General features: G+C 41.0%; 1 protein-coding gene and 1 long non-coding RNA gene across 4 annotated transcripts in view; one reads left to right on the forward strand and one right to left on the reverse strand.

Annotated features, from left to right (window-relative positions):
- Nucleotides 1–399: 399 nt before the first annotated feature.
- LOC129516287 (uncharacterized) lies at nucleotides 400–5,295 on the reverse strand. 3 transcript variants are annotated; one of them, XR_008665740.1, is made up of 4 exons: nucleotides 5,067–5,295; nucleotides 4,663–4,813; nucleotides 3,755–3,818; nucleotides 400–2,230 (listed from the first exon to the last, which is right to left on the reverse strand). It is a non-coding gene; the product is annotated as an uncharacterized LOC129516287 (long non-coding RNA). The 3 variants fall into 3 exon arrangements; XR_008665741.1 differs by lacking the exon at nucleotides 4,663–4,813 and having other exon boundaries at nucleotides 400–2,225; nucleotides 5,067–5,291; XR_008665739.1 differs by lacking the exon at nucleotides 4,663–4,813 and having other exon boundaries at nucleotides 5,067–5,291.
- A 1,450-nt stretch (nucleotides 5,296–6,745) lies between these two features.
- The window catches only part of RAP2A (RAP2A, member of RAS oncogene family), a 35,281-nt gene continuing 25,121 nt past the window's right edge, over nucleotides 6,746–16,905 (forward strand). Inside the window, exon 1 of the mRNA XM_055336098.1 lies at nucleotides 6,746–7,130. Within this exon, the coding sequence (XP_055192073.1) occupies nucleotides 6,817–7,130 (314 nt within the window). The 5' untranslated portion in view covers nucleotides 6,746–6,816. The remainder of the gene's footprint in view (nucleotides 7,131–16,905) is intronic.

Genomic DNA, 16,905 nt, shown 5'->3' on the forward strand with positions numbered 1-16,905 from the left:
TCCTTTAAATTCTCTCATTACCATGGTTTTCTTATAGTTTTCTTTATTTGATGGTGTTGTACCCTCTACATTGCTTCCATGAACTGTGAGGAAGGAGCAGTAATAATGCTAGTTCAGCACCTTCATAGCAAGTATTTGTATGGTGGCTCCTAATAATTTGCGTATTTTTTGTTATTAAAAAACTACAAACTTCTTGGACATGTAGAAAAGGGCTCTGGAAATGGCAAAGCACAATAAATATTAATTACATTATTGTAAACAATATCAAAATATATTCATATGTTTACTGTAGCCTAATTTTTAAGAAATATTCTTATATTTGTACAGAAAATAGCATTAGAAAAACACTAAAACCGTATTTGAGCAGAAACCACATAAAATCTGACAAACTTATGATTTTTGTTATAAGTATTTATTTTTGTTGCTATATGATTACATTTGGCACATCTATGTTTTTTTTTTAATTTCCAAAATGCATCACTAATCTGTAACATATTATTCCTTACAGCTTCCTTACTGAAAAGACTTTTCTATGGCAAGGTACAAAAAGGCATTCTAGGAAAAACATTCTAAATTACATTATTTACCTAAAAGACTATCTTTATATATTATGGTCTACTGAAAATTTTCTTTTCAATCAAATTCCATTCATTTTTACATAATGCATGTCAGTAACAGCTACCATGGAAAAATAACCATAAGCAAAAACTGTTTTGCTGCCTGTCTTCATTTTTTGCTACCCCCTCATTTTTCTTTCTATTTCTACTTGTGGAAGTTTGAGTTCCACCTTCTTGATGCCCTCAAGCCCCTAATTACTCCTTATGACAGTTCTTTCATGATGCCCACATTATAAATTATTCATCATTTCAAATAATACCCTAACTTCTTCAAATGTACCCTTGTTACTCTTTCTACTTTTTCTTCTATATTATTTTCTTCTGTATTATTTCTATATCTTTTGTAATCTTGCATTAGGACTTCTAGTCTCTGATTTTTTTTCCCCTGATAGTTGTCCCTAGAATGGCATTGCTGTAGAGAATTAAAGAATCGAGTGATTCTGTACTTTCCATATTTCACTCCTACTTCGTTCGTGCTTCCTTCCTTTGCTCTCAGTTCCTTTCACATAGAGTGTTCCAGCCTGCCCCATGTAGTCTATTCTTTGGCTACTTCCATCAAAACCTGGTTCCATATTAATTTCCTTCAGACAGCTTTCCTTTATTAAACCCACTTCAGGGGTACCTTGGTGGCTCAGTGGTTGAGCATCTGCCTTTGGCTCAGTTCATGATCCTGGGGTCCTCCGATGGAGTCCCCCATCAGGCTTCCTGCAGGGAACCTGCTTTTCCCTCTGCCTGTGTCTCTGCCTCTCTCTGAGTGTCTCTCATGAATAAATAAATAAAATCTTAAAAATAAAAAAAACCTACCTGTTTGTTTCTCTTAACCTCTAAGAATTCATGTATAAACTATATACAAAATTATCATGTCCTTGAAAATATTTGCTTTTATAATTTTATTGTTATGTGGTTATATATTTTATAGTATTTTATTACTTATATTATTTCATCCTTGAAATCTCTAATTTTTTCTTGTTAGCTTGAATAAGTGATTATTATAAAATGTAAATGAGCAATCAGTTGTTTAATGTTGGTTTCTTCTATTTATGATGTCTATAACTGCAAGCTCTTTTGGCGAACTATTTTTGTATCCCCAGAGCTTAGAATAATATACATAGTAAGCGCTCAATTAATACCATAATGTCTTTGAAATGCCACTCGGGATATTCAGTAGGATACCCATCAGAATACCACAAATGCTCGCCGACTTTGTATCAAATACTTGACACTTTCTATCACAGTTGGGACGTATTTGACTCCAAGACACAGAAAACCTAACAGACTTAACTAACAGACTTAAACCAAAGGCTAGCTGTTTACTTAGTAGTCCAAAGGTAGGCATTTCCAGTATTGGTATGACAGTTCCACATTGTTTTCCAGGACCTGGATTCTTCCCATCCTTCTTGGCCATCTGAAACTCACTGGTTTGCAACCTCAGCCATAAGGCATCACAGCCCAAAGATGGTGGCCACATTCTCTTATGTCAATTTGCAGAGCAGGAGGGAGTGACACCAAAACAATGAGATCTACTCATTGTCAGAATCCCAGGAATCCCCAGTCCCAATGGCTTCTTCTTCCCATTCCAGTGATGAGAACTGAGTCATGTGCCTCCTGCTGGACTTACAAGGCAGAGAGGAAAAGGACTGCCATTAGTGATCAATCTTGATCTATCACAGTTTTCAGCCAAAAGAAAAGGAAACTGTTGGTGATGTGAGAGTGTTTACTCTTCGGCCATGTGAAATGAACTACACTGGAGCTCTATTCTCCTCTGAACATTCAAGATTTTAAGATTCTTCGGGCTTTTTTCTTTCTTGCTCCTGTATCTTAATCATTAACCCTTTTCCCTCAGTAACACTTACTTTCTCAACCAAAAGGTTTCTTTCATTGACTTATTTATATGCTCACTTAATTTCTGCATTCTTTTTCTTTTCAAAAGTGCTGAGACCTACCACATTTTCAAAAAAGAAACAAGTTTATTTTGTTCTTTCCTTTCCATTGTTTATATATACTTTCATTTCTCAATGGTATCAGGAGCCTCAGAGGTCAAGAAAATGTCTTCTGCTCTTTTTATAATTGCCAGCAGCATTTCATAGGTACTAAATATACTTGACTTGCCCTTCCCCTTTATCGGTTAATCACACATACATAGGCTGTAACAGGAAGCAATAGGAATCAGGGTTTTATGGACAAGAAGCACTGCTAATATTACAAACACCCTCTTCTAACCTGTTTATATTCAATTCTTTGCATACTTGCTTCTTGCTGTAGTCAGAAAGTCCCCTAACACAGTGCATTTCCCACTTCATCCCACCTTTTCCAACATCTTTCACAGAGGCAAAGAAGGAGCTGGGTTTCCATGGTAACACAAGTGTGACAGCTGAGGGTATCTGGGCATAGGTGAGATACTTCTCAGATATAGTGTGGAGAGAAGAAATGAAGTTTTTCTTCTCTTTTTTTTTCTTCCAGTAATGCCCTTCTGAAGGTAATGAGACCCTAAAGTGTCAGCATGCAGCATTAACTTTTCACCATCATACAGATTTACAGCTCTTGGTGAAAATTCAATTTCATTTTATCTTGCTTTTATTTTGTCTTTTCCACAAACAAATGAATGGAGACATAAGTTTGTATTTCTAAAATCACTCTCAGGATAGATAGTTCATGCTGGCATAAAAATGAACATGATTAAGGAATCAGGAGACAGACATCCATCTCCCAACCAAATCTTCAAAATTCTCTACACGTTCTGACATCCTTTCTTATGCCAGCTACTCCTTCAACCAGCATTTCGTATATAGCCTCAAATTAGGTAAGTGCCATCATATAAGACAATAGGAAAGAAGATATGTCCTACTTATCATGTTTCTTTTGCTTATTAGTGGCTAAGAATTTACCCTTATGGCTACATTGAGAATGAACATGGAGAATGAATATCAAATGAATATGAATTCATCAAGAATGAATATCGAATATCAAGATGAGGAAATATATAGAGGTGCACCTACCCTAAGGGCTACAGTCTGTACACTTCTCCTTATCAAGAAAAGCCAGCAGTAATGAAAGGTCAGGGAAAACAGTCTGATAAATGTCATAAAGCTCTCCTACTCTTTATTGTGCCAAGTGCAGTGACCAGAGAGCCTACTCACTAATTTTTTTGTGACAACTTCTATCAGATGCGCAGCAATCCAGAGCTTCTCAACTTCTGAGGACCTAGGAAATGAAAAGTTGCTTAAGGTTACATCCTGGACTCACAATCCCAAAGCAAATTTCAAAAACAAAAGCCACTAGACCTATATTTGCTTGCAAAATAAATGATTTTTCAGCTCCACTGTAATGCAAGGTACTACACAGGTCTTAATGACCTATACAAAGAGAGGCGGCTTGATGCTTCTCAAAAAGCCTAGGAATTTACCACCATTATGCACCATTTGGATTTTAAAGAGACAGTTTTTCTTTTCTTCTGAAAAGAAGTGTGACTCTTGAAAACTAAAGTAACCTCAAATTAGCATGCAAGTTTCACACAAAATATGAGACTTGAAAAAGGCTAGGTGAACACTGCACTCATCTACATCTTCTTGAAATATCCCTGTGAAAAAAAGCTCAGATACAATGAATCCATGTGAGCTCCTTTAATTTTAATTCACTTTTTCACATTACTAATTTAGAATCTGAGATGAGACCTTCTACGGTTTCCATGATCTTAAAACATTCCTCTGATTTATATATATATATATATATATATATATATATATATATATATATTTGCAATCTGCCTTCACTGCTGATTCCAGAGGCTCAGCTATTAACCACTCATACTCGAACGATTTAATTAAGAAACAAAGACTGAGTTATATTTATTACACATTTTGACATGACACTTGCCCTCCATCATTTTTAAGCAAAAACTTGGTATGTGCTATACTACAGCAAGATAATGCAAATAAAAGTTCTCCATTCTAATATAATGGACTAACAGAGCAACAGAACACTGCTGAATCTAAGCACACCTTTGTAAGTAGTTTGATAATTGACAGGAAAGATGGTAAAGAAACACCTGGTTTTTCGAGGAACTCAGACCAAAATCCTCTCTACAAGATGTCCTTGCGGGGAAGAGAAGGGGCGAAGAGGTATGATCAAGCGCTGGAACTGCAGAAACTTATTATTCCCCAGAAATGTGCTTTAGTAACAGCTGGGTGTAGACTAGTCTGCGAAGGACACAGTTTAAGTGAATCCAATAACCATTTATTACAAAAGACAATCCAGGAGTACTTGGAAATCTAACTTCTCCTAAATTTAACGTTGTGGCTATGAGACTGTGTGACACACAACACTAGAGACCGAACGGGAAGTTTAAAAACTAGTTAAAAAAAAAAAAAAGTGTCTCAGGAAGGAGGCACGCCTGGAAGACCCGTGCCAACTGCTGCAGTATGTGTCCTTAAGTACCGGAAAATTTCTCACCCTAAAGACAAAAGTCCCTGCTTTCTCGATTCATCCCACGATTCAGCCCACATCCCTCAGCACCATTTCCATGCCCATCGTTTAGGTAGCATGCCAAGGAGACGTCGTTAAACGCAGAATTCATCACTCTCGCCTGCAAAACACCTTGCTCCTTGCCAGCACAGGGCACCGCGACCGGCCCCTCCAGCTCCGGCCCCTCCAGCTCCGGCCCCCCCCGGACCCCACTAGCAGCCCTGTCTCCCTACCACCGAGCCCGAGGTGGCCAGGAAATCGCGAGTCCTGATTGGCTCGCATCGAAACCTCGTCCTTCGTCAGCTCACCTGCGATTGGTTGGCAGAGCGTGCGCAGGGGCAAACGCCCAGCCTGGCCACGCAAGGGGAGGCGAGTCGGTGGATCCTGCGACTAGAGCTTTCCCCATTGGCTGATGGGCGGGCGTCACGTGGTATGAAGCGGCCCTCTATTGGCCGAGAATGGTACCGTGGGTTACAGCAGCGTGATCCGGTTGGTTGGAAGGCATCCCAGCTTCCGACTAGGTGCCCCAGCCAGCTGTTGCTATGAGGTGGCCCTGGGCGTTCCGTCGCGGCTTCGAGCTCCGCTCTCCCGGTTTTCCAGGCGCCCGCAGCTGAGAGGGCGTGGGAAGAGCCCGACACCAGGCCGGCGCCGGAGCGGGGCGGGGCGGGGCGGAGCGGGGCTGGGGGCGGTGGGCGGGACCCCCGGCGCCGTCACCGGGCGCGGGCCTGGCGTCCGCGGACTCGCCTGCGCCCGCCCTGGGCAGTGGGCCGGGGAAGGGGTCCTGACGCTTAAGGCCGAGCTTCACTTCGTTGTGTTTGTGCTCGTCCCCTTAAGAAAAGCTGCTCGTTTCGTTTATGCAAAATAAAGCCAAAGCTCTCAGGAGAACTGAGAGAGACCGGGTGGTGCCAAGACCTCCTTTTGGACCGTGCCCGTTTCTTCTCCTTACTGTCCGCCTCACGCTACCGCCTGCAGACTTGGCTCTGGCCCCGCTAACATCTCGTCTCCCCTCAAAAGCCGAGCGTGGGAGCCTCGAGCCGCCCAGGCTCCCGGCTCAGGCCGACGACCCGCGCATGCTCAGTGCGCAGGCCCCGGGGTGGGACGGGGCGCGCGGGCAGGGTGGAGCGGGGTGGCGGGGGAGGTTGTTTACCTAAGCGCGAGCCGAGGCTTCCGCACGGCGCAGGCTCCCGGGAGCGCGCGCGGCCGGTCGCCTAGGCGACGGGGGGCGGGGGCGGAGCTGCGCGGCGAGGCCCCGCCCCGTGCCGCCGGGCCCCGCCCCCGGCGGCGCTGCGGCTCCCGCTCGGGCGCGCGCTCCGGCCGCCGAGGAAGCGGCGGCGGCGGCGGCGGCGGCGGCGGGCGGGGAGCTGGGCGTGGAGGCGCGAGGGGCGGGGCGGGCGGGTGGCACTGCGGGCCCGCGGCTCGGGCGGCTCGCGCGGCTCGGGCGGCTCCCGCTCCTCCCGCTCCTCCCGCTCCTCCCGCTCCTCCCGCTCCTCCCGCTCCTCCCGCTCGCTGCTCGTGCTCAGTGCCTGCCGGAGCCCGCGGGCCGCGTTGCCGCCCGGCTCGGCCCATGCCCAGGGCTGCTGCTCGCTCCGCCGGCGCCCGGGGGGCCGCGGCGGCCGTGGGGTGGGGGCGGCCGCGGGAGGCGGCGGGGCCGGCCGCCGGCGCAGGGTCCGGGGGCGCAGCGCGGCGGGCGTAGGTCTATGTCGCGGGCGGCGGCGGCGGCGGCGGCCGCGGAGGGACGATGCGCGAGTACAAAGTGGTGGTGCTGGGCTCGGGCGGCGTGGGCAAGTCGGCGCTCACCGTGCAGTTCGTGACCGGCTCCTTCATCGAGAAGTACGACCCCACCATCGAGGACTTCTACCGCACGGAGATCGAGGTGGACTCGTCGCCGTCGGTGCTGGAGATCCTGGACACGGCGGGCACCGAGCAGTTCGCGTCCATGCGGGACCTGTACATCAAGAACGGCCAGGGCTTCATCCTCGTCTACAGCCTGGTCAACCAGCAGAGCTTCCAGGACATCAAGCCCATGCGGGACCAGATCATCCGAGTGAAGCGGTGAGAGGGCCGGGGCCGGGGGCCGGGGGCCGGGGCCGGGGGCCGGGCGGGGGGCTTGGCGGTGCTGCGGGCGCCGCGTCCCGGGCTCGGGGCGGCCGTGGGCGGGGGCAGCTGGCTGGCCGGGGACCGGCCCTCGGGGCTCCGGCGCCGCAGTCGGCGTTTCTTCCTTGGCAGCATCACCACCACCACCATCATCTTGAATCTCAGATTCGAGTGCTTTGTTTCACGACTCAAATTGGGCATCCCGGGAACCCACGGCGCGCACACAGCTCTTTGTCTCGTGGATATTGTTAGTAGCTCGTGCAGAACCCCAAGGAAACAAAGTTGAGAACTTGAAGTGGGGGAAAGGGTCGGGTAGGCAGGCTTGTGTTGGGAAGAGGGCAGCTGTGCACAGTGGAGACCTTTTCGGATTGAACCACAGCAACACAAAACCTACCTACCTAGGCGGTGCTTGACAGCAAAAATCGCTCACACGTCTATGGTAAAGAGGTCAAGTCCAGGGGAGAGAGACCTTTCTGCAAGACTGAGTGGCGCTGAGGCGTTTTACAGAAATGAACTGTGCCATTAAGACGAAACTTGAAAAGACTTTATTGAATTATTCGAAGACGTCCTAACAGTTCAGGGAGATGGAGAGTCATTAGCATATAGGAGTACAAACATGCCCTTCACATGAAGAATGCGGCTTGACTTTTTTTTTTTTTTTAATCCAACTGCCTTAACCCCCTCAAAAACAGAAAGAAAAGGAAGGGGGGGGGGAAGCATTCCTGGCAGCAAAACAAGTATCTTCAAAGGTGTAACTCTTGTATTAGCTAATTTAAAGTTAATGCAAATAAGTTCTTTCCTGATAAGAACTCTTTTTTTTTTTTTTACAGTGTGCATTTTGAAAGTAGTGCTGGTAGCTTAAATGGTTTAAAATCATTGTTTTTATATTAACTGAGCATATATTTTCCTATAACGTCAAACATCAGAAGTGTAATAATATCTTAGTTCAAAGTTTTAGCAAATTTTTCTAATTATTAGTTACACATTGTTCTGTGTGATTCTTATTATTAGCTGATCATTAATAATTTTGATCTAGTGTGATTTTTTTTCCTACCGAATTCTAGCTTTAGCCCTAAATTTGAAGACATTTCCTGAAAGATAGTTGTAAATGTACTGTAGACACAATTACGTTGTAAGTCAATTAGAAATTTGGAAAGAGCAAAGACCAACTCACATGTACTCAGTGGGTACTCAAAAATCCACCACAAGAGGTGGGTTTTTTTGTTTTTTTTTTTAAGATTTTATTTATTCACGACAGAGATAGAGATGCAGAGACACAGGCAGAGGAAGAAAGAAGCAGGCTCCCTGCAGGGAGCCCTAGGTGGGACTCAATCACGGGTCTCCAGGATCAGGCCCTGGGCTGAAGGCAGCACTGCTGAGCTACCTGGGCTGCCCAAGAGGTGGATTTTTAATGCAATGTGTGAGATCAAGGGAGAGGCCCTGTCCCCATCCCCCTTTAACTTATTGCACATGCGCTTTAATAGCTAAACTAAAATTTTGTGTATTATTTCTTCTGTTAAATTTCAGACTAGAATAAAGTGAATATTTTCATGATCTCCATTGCTGTTCTAAGATCTCTAAATCTGATAGCTTTTTACATCTCCAGCCTCATTTTCGTAAAGTTAATTGCTGTAGATAACAAATGAACAGTTTTGGTGCTAAATTTAATAAATGTGTACTTAAGGGTCACTTGAAGTGACTGAAATCCTTAATTAACATGGGCCACCTCACACTACTAAAACAACAATAGCAAAACAAACCGGTACAGAATAAGGCAGACTAATACATTGTCACATGTCAATCTTAAGCCATATACATACATCAAATAATAAAGTAAATGCCCCAACTGCTCCATACTTTACATTTAAATGTATACATGTAATTCAAACATTCATAAAGTCACATACAAAGGGCAAACTTCCTGACAAAAGCAAAAGCCTACCGGACAGAATATGGCAAAATATCCTCAGATAGTTTAGTCCACATGATTTTGTAGTTTCTTATGATTCAGCAGAGATTACTGATAGTGGGCTAGTCTAAACTTGATAGGTTAGAACTATTTATTTTGTTTGCACTACGACCCAGAGAGAAAAAAAAAAAGTAAAATTCTACTTGCCCAGATGTCATTTTACTAACTAGTCTTCAGTTCTTGATGTAAAAAGACCATGGATCCACTGAGGCAGAGTTCATAAACTCTTTTCACTGGAATTTATCTGTTGTGCCCATCAGGACCCCTTGGGCCCTTCTGTGTCTGACATTTTATACCTCACTCTAACATCGTCTGGCCTCCCAGCCTATAACATATCCTAAATAACTTCAGCATAGAAAGGATCTGTGTATATTATGTATATTGCACTACAATATATAATGCATATATCGCATAGATTGTGCTAAAGCAGGTATTCAATGTGCTAGTTATTTAATTCCTCCCACTTACTGAGAATAAAACATGTCTTTCAAATAAGTGAATTTTCTACTCTTTCTGGGAATCAACTTTTAAATTAACCAGTTGCTATTAGAAGAAGTATTCACTAATTGTTCCCTCCCTCCGCCCACTAGCTGCTTTACCTATTAGAACAGTTGTTTGGGGATATTAATAATGCTATAATGCTAACAACAAAAGTGAAGTGCAGGGAGATTTGGTATTTTATCCAAGACTAGTCACCGATGGAAGGATTTAAACCAAGATCTGTAACAATCCATGAACTCTTCTTCTATACCAGGCTTTGAACTTATTAACTGGCAAATTCAAAATCCAGCTTTTGGTCTAGGGTGGCATTGTTCAATACAAGTGTATTCTGAGCCACACATTTAATTAAAAAAATTTCTAGTAGCTTATTTTTTAAAATTATAGCAGATAAAGTTAATGCATTTTATTGAATGCACTGTATAAAATATTGTCATTTTAACAAGTAACCAATATTCAAAAATTGAGATATCTTACTACTTTCTAATTAAATTTTCAAAATCTGAAGTGTAATTTATACTCATAGCACAGCACAATTCAGACTAGCCATATTTCAAGTGCTCAGAAGGCATATGTGGCTGCAGGCTACCATATTGGATAGTTTGGGTCTAAGGTGTATATATCGTAGGGAAATAATATGCCTCAGTTTTCTTGTCTATGAAACAGATGCGCCTTTCAAAGTCTTTATTAGGATTGAGATAATTTATTGCAAGGTGTCCAACACAATACCTTGAACACAGAAATTCCTCTAAAATTCCAGCTGTTTTATTAATAACCTTGTCACCCTACCTTCTTTAAATTTTATCCTTGATATAAACGTAATTTTAAAGGTAATAAACTCATGATTGCTTTTTGAAATTCATTACTTTGTACCCAAGATGAGAATAAAAAGCAGCAGGGGTTAAAACCAACCTTGGAAAAATTTTGCTAGTATATTCTCAAAATATTTTCCCTTATTAAGAGTCTTATGGGAAAGGAGAGGAAACTGAAGATTTAACTTCAAGTATAGCACCAATGCATGGCCAGACAGTGAAATGGAACTTTTTATTGGACTGTTCTTATATGGAATGTTGTGCTTTTAGAAAATGTAGAACAAGCCCATAGTGCCTTAAGTATTTACAGGTGCAGGGGCATTCATATACATACTCTACACCCTGTCTAAGCCAAGTGGGCCAACTAAAACTGGCTATACTTATAAATTCATATGCTTTCATTTTTCAACTGACTTCAGATGAGAACACACTCAGGAAAGTGTGATAGGGATACAGAATGTGTTTCGACTAAAATAAAACTAGATTTTTTTTTTTTCTGATTTCATAATTGTTTCTCCCATTCCTCCCAGGGTAAGCTATGGTCCTGACTTAAAGTATCTTGGAACATGTCATCCAAGGCCTGTTGTTCTTAGAATAAAGCCCAGAAATCTTCCATATGACCTTCTGAGGCACACATGCTCCTGCCCATCTCTGCTTTTCCTGCCTCACCTTTTGCAATCTTCTTCATCCCTTAGATTCCAGCACCCCCTCACTTTTTGTTCCTTGGAAGTACCTGTTTGGGCTTTCCTTTTACACGTAGCAATCATTTACCTGTTGCAGTTAATTACTACTCACTTTCACCCCTACTTAAAAGATTTCCTCCTCACGTAAACCTTCTTCCTCTCCCAAGCTGAGCTAACTCCTTCCTGTCTTCCCACACCAGATTAATGTCATGCCTCACCCCTTCCCTGAACCATGCATACTTCAGACATTAGGGGCACCCTGTACTTCACTCTTGAGGTACTCACCTATGTTTAACTATCTGCGGGACAATAGACATGTCATTGGTCTTTCTCATTAAACTGTAGTCCTGTGTGGCTAGCACAGCTCCTGGCACAGAGGAAACACTCATGAAAAATGTGTTGAGGGATCCCTGGGTGGCACAGCGGTTTGGCGCCTGCCTTTGGCCCAGGGCGCGATCCTGGAGACCCGGGATCGAATCCCACGTCAGGCTCCCGGTGCATGGAGCCTGCTTCTCCCTCTGCCTGTGTCTCTGCCTCTCTCTCTCTCTCTCTCTCTCTGTGTGACTATCATAAATAAATAAAAAATTTAAAGAAATTTAAAAAAAATGTGTTGAAAGAAGACTAGTGTTTGAAAAGAACACTAGTTGCCCCTGGCCTCAGTTTCCCCAAACATTTGAATTTTATAGATGGGGGAGATAATTCTTCAAAATCCATTTTGTACATGGAGTAGATGACCTCTGTTCAGCTCTCACATTCTGCCACAGTACTTGCATTTAGTTGGGGTGATAAGGAAATGGGTGAAGTTTCATAAGAATCTTGAAGCATCAGGAGCGTAAAGTCTTCAGATGAGGGAAGTGGCATGGGAAACTCATAAAATATGTTTGTTGGCCATTAAATAGACCAGATTGGCTAAACAAGGAAATCCTAGAGAAGTGTGAAAGGAGGGAGGTAAGGCTCAGAAATGTAAAGCTAAGTTCCAGAAGGTTAAAAGACTTTGGACTTGGTTTTGTAGTGAAGGACCATGAGCAAAACTGGTATAGAAGTGGTAACATGGAGGTGATCTGATAGAAGGTTTAGTGGCAATAGACCAGAGTTAGGGGGAATAATCACGTGATATTGTGATAATCTAGTTTCTAGATTATCTTAATTAGCATGGTGTTTGTAGAAACAGAAAGGAAAAAATGGATGTGAATAATATTGTAAAGAATGAATTAAACTTAGTTGGAGAGGGTGGGGGAAGGGTCCAAGGTAATCTGGACACTTTCAACATGAGTGAGCGGGATTATGGAGGTATAGCTGGGGAACAAAAGTTGGGGATGGTGATCATCCAGTAGATGTAATTAGAATATTTGAATAAAGCCTGAAAGGTGACTTCACGAGTGAATATAGAGACTCAGGATCATCCCTGTGGTTCAGATGTGGAGAGTAGATAAGACCTCCTGGGTAGAATATGTAGAGAGAGAATTGAAAAATAGAAATTGTAAAGGAATATGGCCAAGGATAGAACTTGGGAGTTGTAAGAAATATAGAGGAGGCTTCACATGTTACTATAGCCTAGAAGGTGTGGAACATTTTAAGATTGGAAAAAGAGAGCAAGAAGAGGTGGTTGATTCGCACTCCCCAAAGCGAATTAGTAACTTTTTTTTTTTTACTTTTATTACCATATTTTCATATTATTTAAATGATCACTTTTAAGTGACCCAACTGATCATTTGTACTTTTTCTCCTCACAATAAGTAGCCATAAAAACCTCTAAAATAGAGGCAGGTGGTCAATTGCCACTCATAGATCTTGACCCACGACAGATTGGTGCTGTGGAGCCGAAACCAGGGAATACATCAAATATTTGTCCTAAGTAAGTGAAATTTCTAGAGTCTTCCACCCTTCCTTCCTCCACAAATATCTCCTTCCTCAGTTTGATACTTCCAGTAACCAAAATTGTAATTGAAAGCTGGACCTCCAAGGTACAGAGCATAGAAGCCATGAGTCACTTCTTATAGCCCCCAAGTGTTGTCTTCCTGAGGGGGAAACTTGTTTTTTGCTGCGTTATAAAATCAGAACATTACAATATTGTAGTTCTCTCTTGGCCATCTCGGGATCAGAAGGTTGAAGTTCACTTTGCAGAGGGAGCAGATGATCTCCCTTTGACCCCAATATTCTGTTGATACTTGTCTCTAGTTGGCTCCATGATGGAAGAGGTAGTTTTTAATATGAGCCTTAGAGAATGAGCAACCTGTGACTTGCAAATCTTGTCTAGTGAAGATTTGGTTATAATTTTGTCAATGAAATCAATAATCCAAGGGATCATGATTACAACTTTTTTTTTTTTTTAAAGGGAGAGGGGGCCAAAGTAATTTAAATAGCCAACCAACCCTAGTGCGCACAGACAAAGCACCTCTCCCTGCATATGGGTAGAAGTTCTCCCACAGGAACAAATGGGTGATTTGAAGGTGACCCACTGACCATCAAGTGAGAAATACTCCGGTTGCCAGGCAAGTGGATGATGTCGACTTTCCTTTAGGAAAAAGTAGGGTCAGTTCCTGACTAGATAAACACTAAGGAGGAGGGGGAGGGAACTGATAAAATGTCTCTAGATGACTCAACCAACAGGAAGACCCAACAAAGTTGGAATCTTTTTATTTGCTGAGGTTTTCCAGTTAGTGATACATTTGAGTGTTTTCTGTGTCCTCTACCAGGAAATTATATGTGCCACACTATAATGCATAATTATACATTTATATGTATTTCTAAGTAATGAACTTTACATAAAAGCATGTACACCATACTTAATTCATGAGGTTTTTTTTTTTTTTTTTTAAATCAAGGATAATTTTTAACATAGTTTCTTTCTTAGCCTTTGCCTTCAAACCTAAGCCCCTGGGAAAGGAGGTGTGATTCCACTCTAGGGTTTTTTGTTTTTTTTTTTTTTGCTTCTGTTTTCACTTTTTCCTTGTTATCTGTTTCTCTCTATTCTTACTTACTATTTTCTTATATACTTATATTTTTCTGGCCTATAGTAGTAAAAAGAATTGTAAGTACTATACATTTTTTGAAAACATATTTGAGTTTGGATAGGAGTAGACTCTAACATGAGATAAAACTGTTGGAGACAGAATAGTTACAAAAGTATATATGTAGAGATATTATTTTTGTAGGAAATGCATTGTGAAATTTTAACAGTATGCAAAAATACATCCTATATTTGTTACTTTCACAGTTGTGGTTCATTATATTAAAAATTATTCTCAGCCTGACAGAGAACAGTTAAGTTTCTCAAGCATACCTTTATGCTTTACCATATCAAACTGTGCCCTTTGGTAGAATAATACCAATAATGGTAATGCTATGATTTTAGACATCTGCATTTCAAAAAGTATATAAGTAAAATATAAATATGTTTGTAAAGTTAAAGGTTATCAAAATATCTAAAAATAGAATAACTCTAGTTGTGAAGATTTTAACATGGTATATACTAAATACTATTTCACTAGATTTAACTCTATACTTCTAAAAGATTGAAACCCCTTTGGAACCATTGGACCCAATATGCCAACTATTTCACCTTTCGTTCTGATAGGAAAACCGTAATAAAACAACTACATTAGCCTGATTTTTAATACAGCTCAGTTTAAATTAAAGGTCACAACTGAAAAAAAAATTTTTTTTCAGCCTGTGAGTCAAAATAAAATTATTGGGTATCTGAATCAAGCATCATCAGCACATTGTATTGAAGTCATGGTTTGGTAAGTCCAGTAACAAAGCAGCATGGGAAGTCTTTAAGATCTGATGCATTTTGTTACTTGATGTGGAAAATATTGCACATTGCTGAAAACTCTATCTGAATAAGCTATTTAAATAGATTACGGTGTGTAAATTAAGTACACTTGTAAAGTATACACTCTTTTTACTCAAAATGCTCAAACGTATTCACTGTCAGAATTGGATAAATTGTTTCCACTTTGTTACATTTTTTACTTTCTTTATCTTTATATGTTTAAGGTTTGAAAATATCAAAATTGGTATTTTATGGGAAAATATGATTTTTGTGTTTTTTTAAAATTCTGTTTGAGATATAATTGACATATAATTTGTATTATTTTTAAGTTTTTTTACTTAGTAAAATTATGCAAGAGAAACATTATAAACCTTTACTTAAAACATTTAGAAGTGTTACTCCTCATAAAATACAATGATTGATGTGTGTATATATATTGCAAAATGATCACTATAATTAGTTAACATCCATGACCATACATAGTTGCAATTGCGTGTGTGTGTGATGACAATTTTTACAATTTTCTCTTACCAAGTTTCAGATATACACTACAGTATTGTAACTATAGACACCATGCTATACATTAAACCTCCCTGACTTATTTATGTTATAGCTGGAAATCTGTACTTGTTGTCTACCTTCATCCATTTCTCTCTCTCGCACATACACATGCACACATCCTGTCAACCACTAATCTGTTCTCTGTATCTGTAAATTCAGCTTTTTAAGATCTCACATGTAAGTGAGATCATACAGTACTTGTCTTTCTCTGACTTTTTTCACTTGGCATAATGTCTTCAGGACCTATCCATGTTGTCTCAAATGGCAGAATTTACTTCTTTTTTATGGCTGAAAAATACTCTGTGCGTCTGTGATGATACATGTGTATACAGACATACCACACTTTCTTTATCCATTCATCCATCAGTGGACACTTAGGTTGTTTCCATGTCTTGGCTACTGTAAATAATGCTTCAGTGAACATAGGGGTACAGATATCTCTTCAAGATAATGATTTTGTTTTCTTTGGTTAAATACCCAGAAGTAGAATTACCAGCTCATATGTAGTTCTACTTTTAACTTTTTGAGGAACCTCCATACTGTTTTGCGTGGTGGCTACACCAGTTTACATTAACACCAGCAGTGCACAAAGATTCCTTTTCTCCACATCCTTGCCAATACTTACTGTTTTTTGCCATTTTGATAATTACCATTCTAATAGGTGTGAGGTGATATCTCATTGTGGTTTTGATATGCATTTCCTTGATGATTTAAAGCATCATTTCATGTATTTATTGGCCATCTGTATGTTCTCTTGGGAAAAAGGTCTTTTCAGAACCTCTGCCCATTTTTTTAATTGGGTTTGTTTTATTTCTATTGAGTTGTAGGAGTTCTTTTTATACTTTGGATATTAATCAGATCTGTATTTGAAAAGATTTTTTCCCATTTCATAGGTTGCTTTTTCATTTTGTTGATGTTTTCCTTTGCTGTGTAGCTGCTTTTTAGTTTTATGTAGCCCACTTGTTTATTTTTGCTTTTGTTACCTTTGCTTTGGTGTTACATTCAGGAAATCATTGCAAGGTCAGTGTCAGGGAGTTTACCTGTTATATTTTCAGCAGAGAGTTTTATGGCTTTTAGTCTTATGTTTAAGCCTTTAATCCATTTGAGTTGATTTTTGTGTATGGTGGAGATACTGACCCAGTATCATTCTTTTGCATGTGGCTGTCCAATTTTTCCAGCACTATTTACTGAAGAGACTGTCCTTTCCCCATTTTATAGTCTTATTGGCTTTTTTGTTGTGAATTAGTTGATCATGTATGCATAAGTTAATTTCTGGGTTTTCTAGCCTGTTCCACTGATGTGTGTCTGTTTTTTTGTCATTGCCATACTGTTTTGGTTATTGTAGCTTTGTAGTATATTTAAAATCAGGAAATGTGATGCCTCCAGCTTGGTTTTTCTTTCTCACAGTTGCTTTGGCTATTCAGGATTTTTTGTG

This window comes from Nyctereutes procyonoides, unplaced genomic scaffold, assembly GCF_905146905.1.
Source record: "Nyctereutes procyonoides isolate TBG_1078 unplaced genomic scaffold, NYPRO_anot_genome, whole genome shotgun sequence".
NCBI classification, from domain to species: domain Eukaryota; kingdom Metazoa; phylum Chordata; class Mammalia; order Carnivora; family Canidae; genus Nyctereutes; species Nyctereutes procyonoides.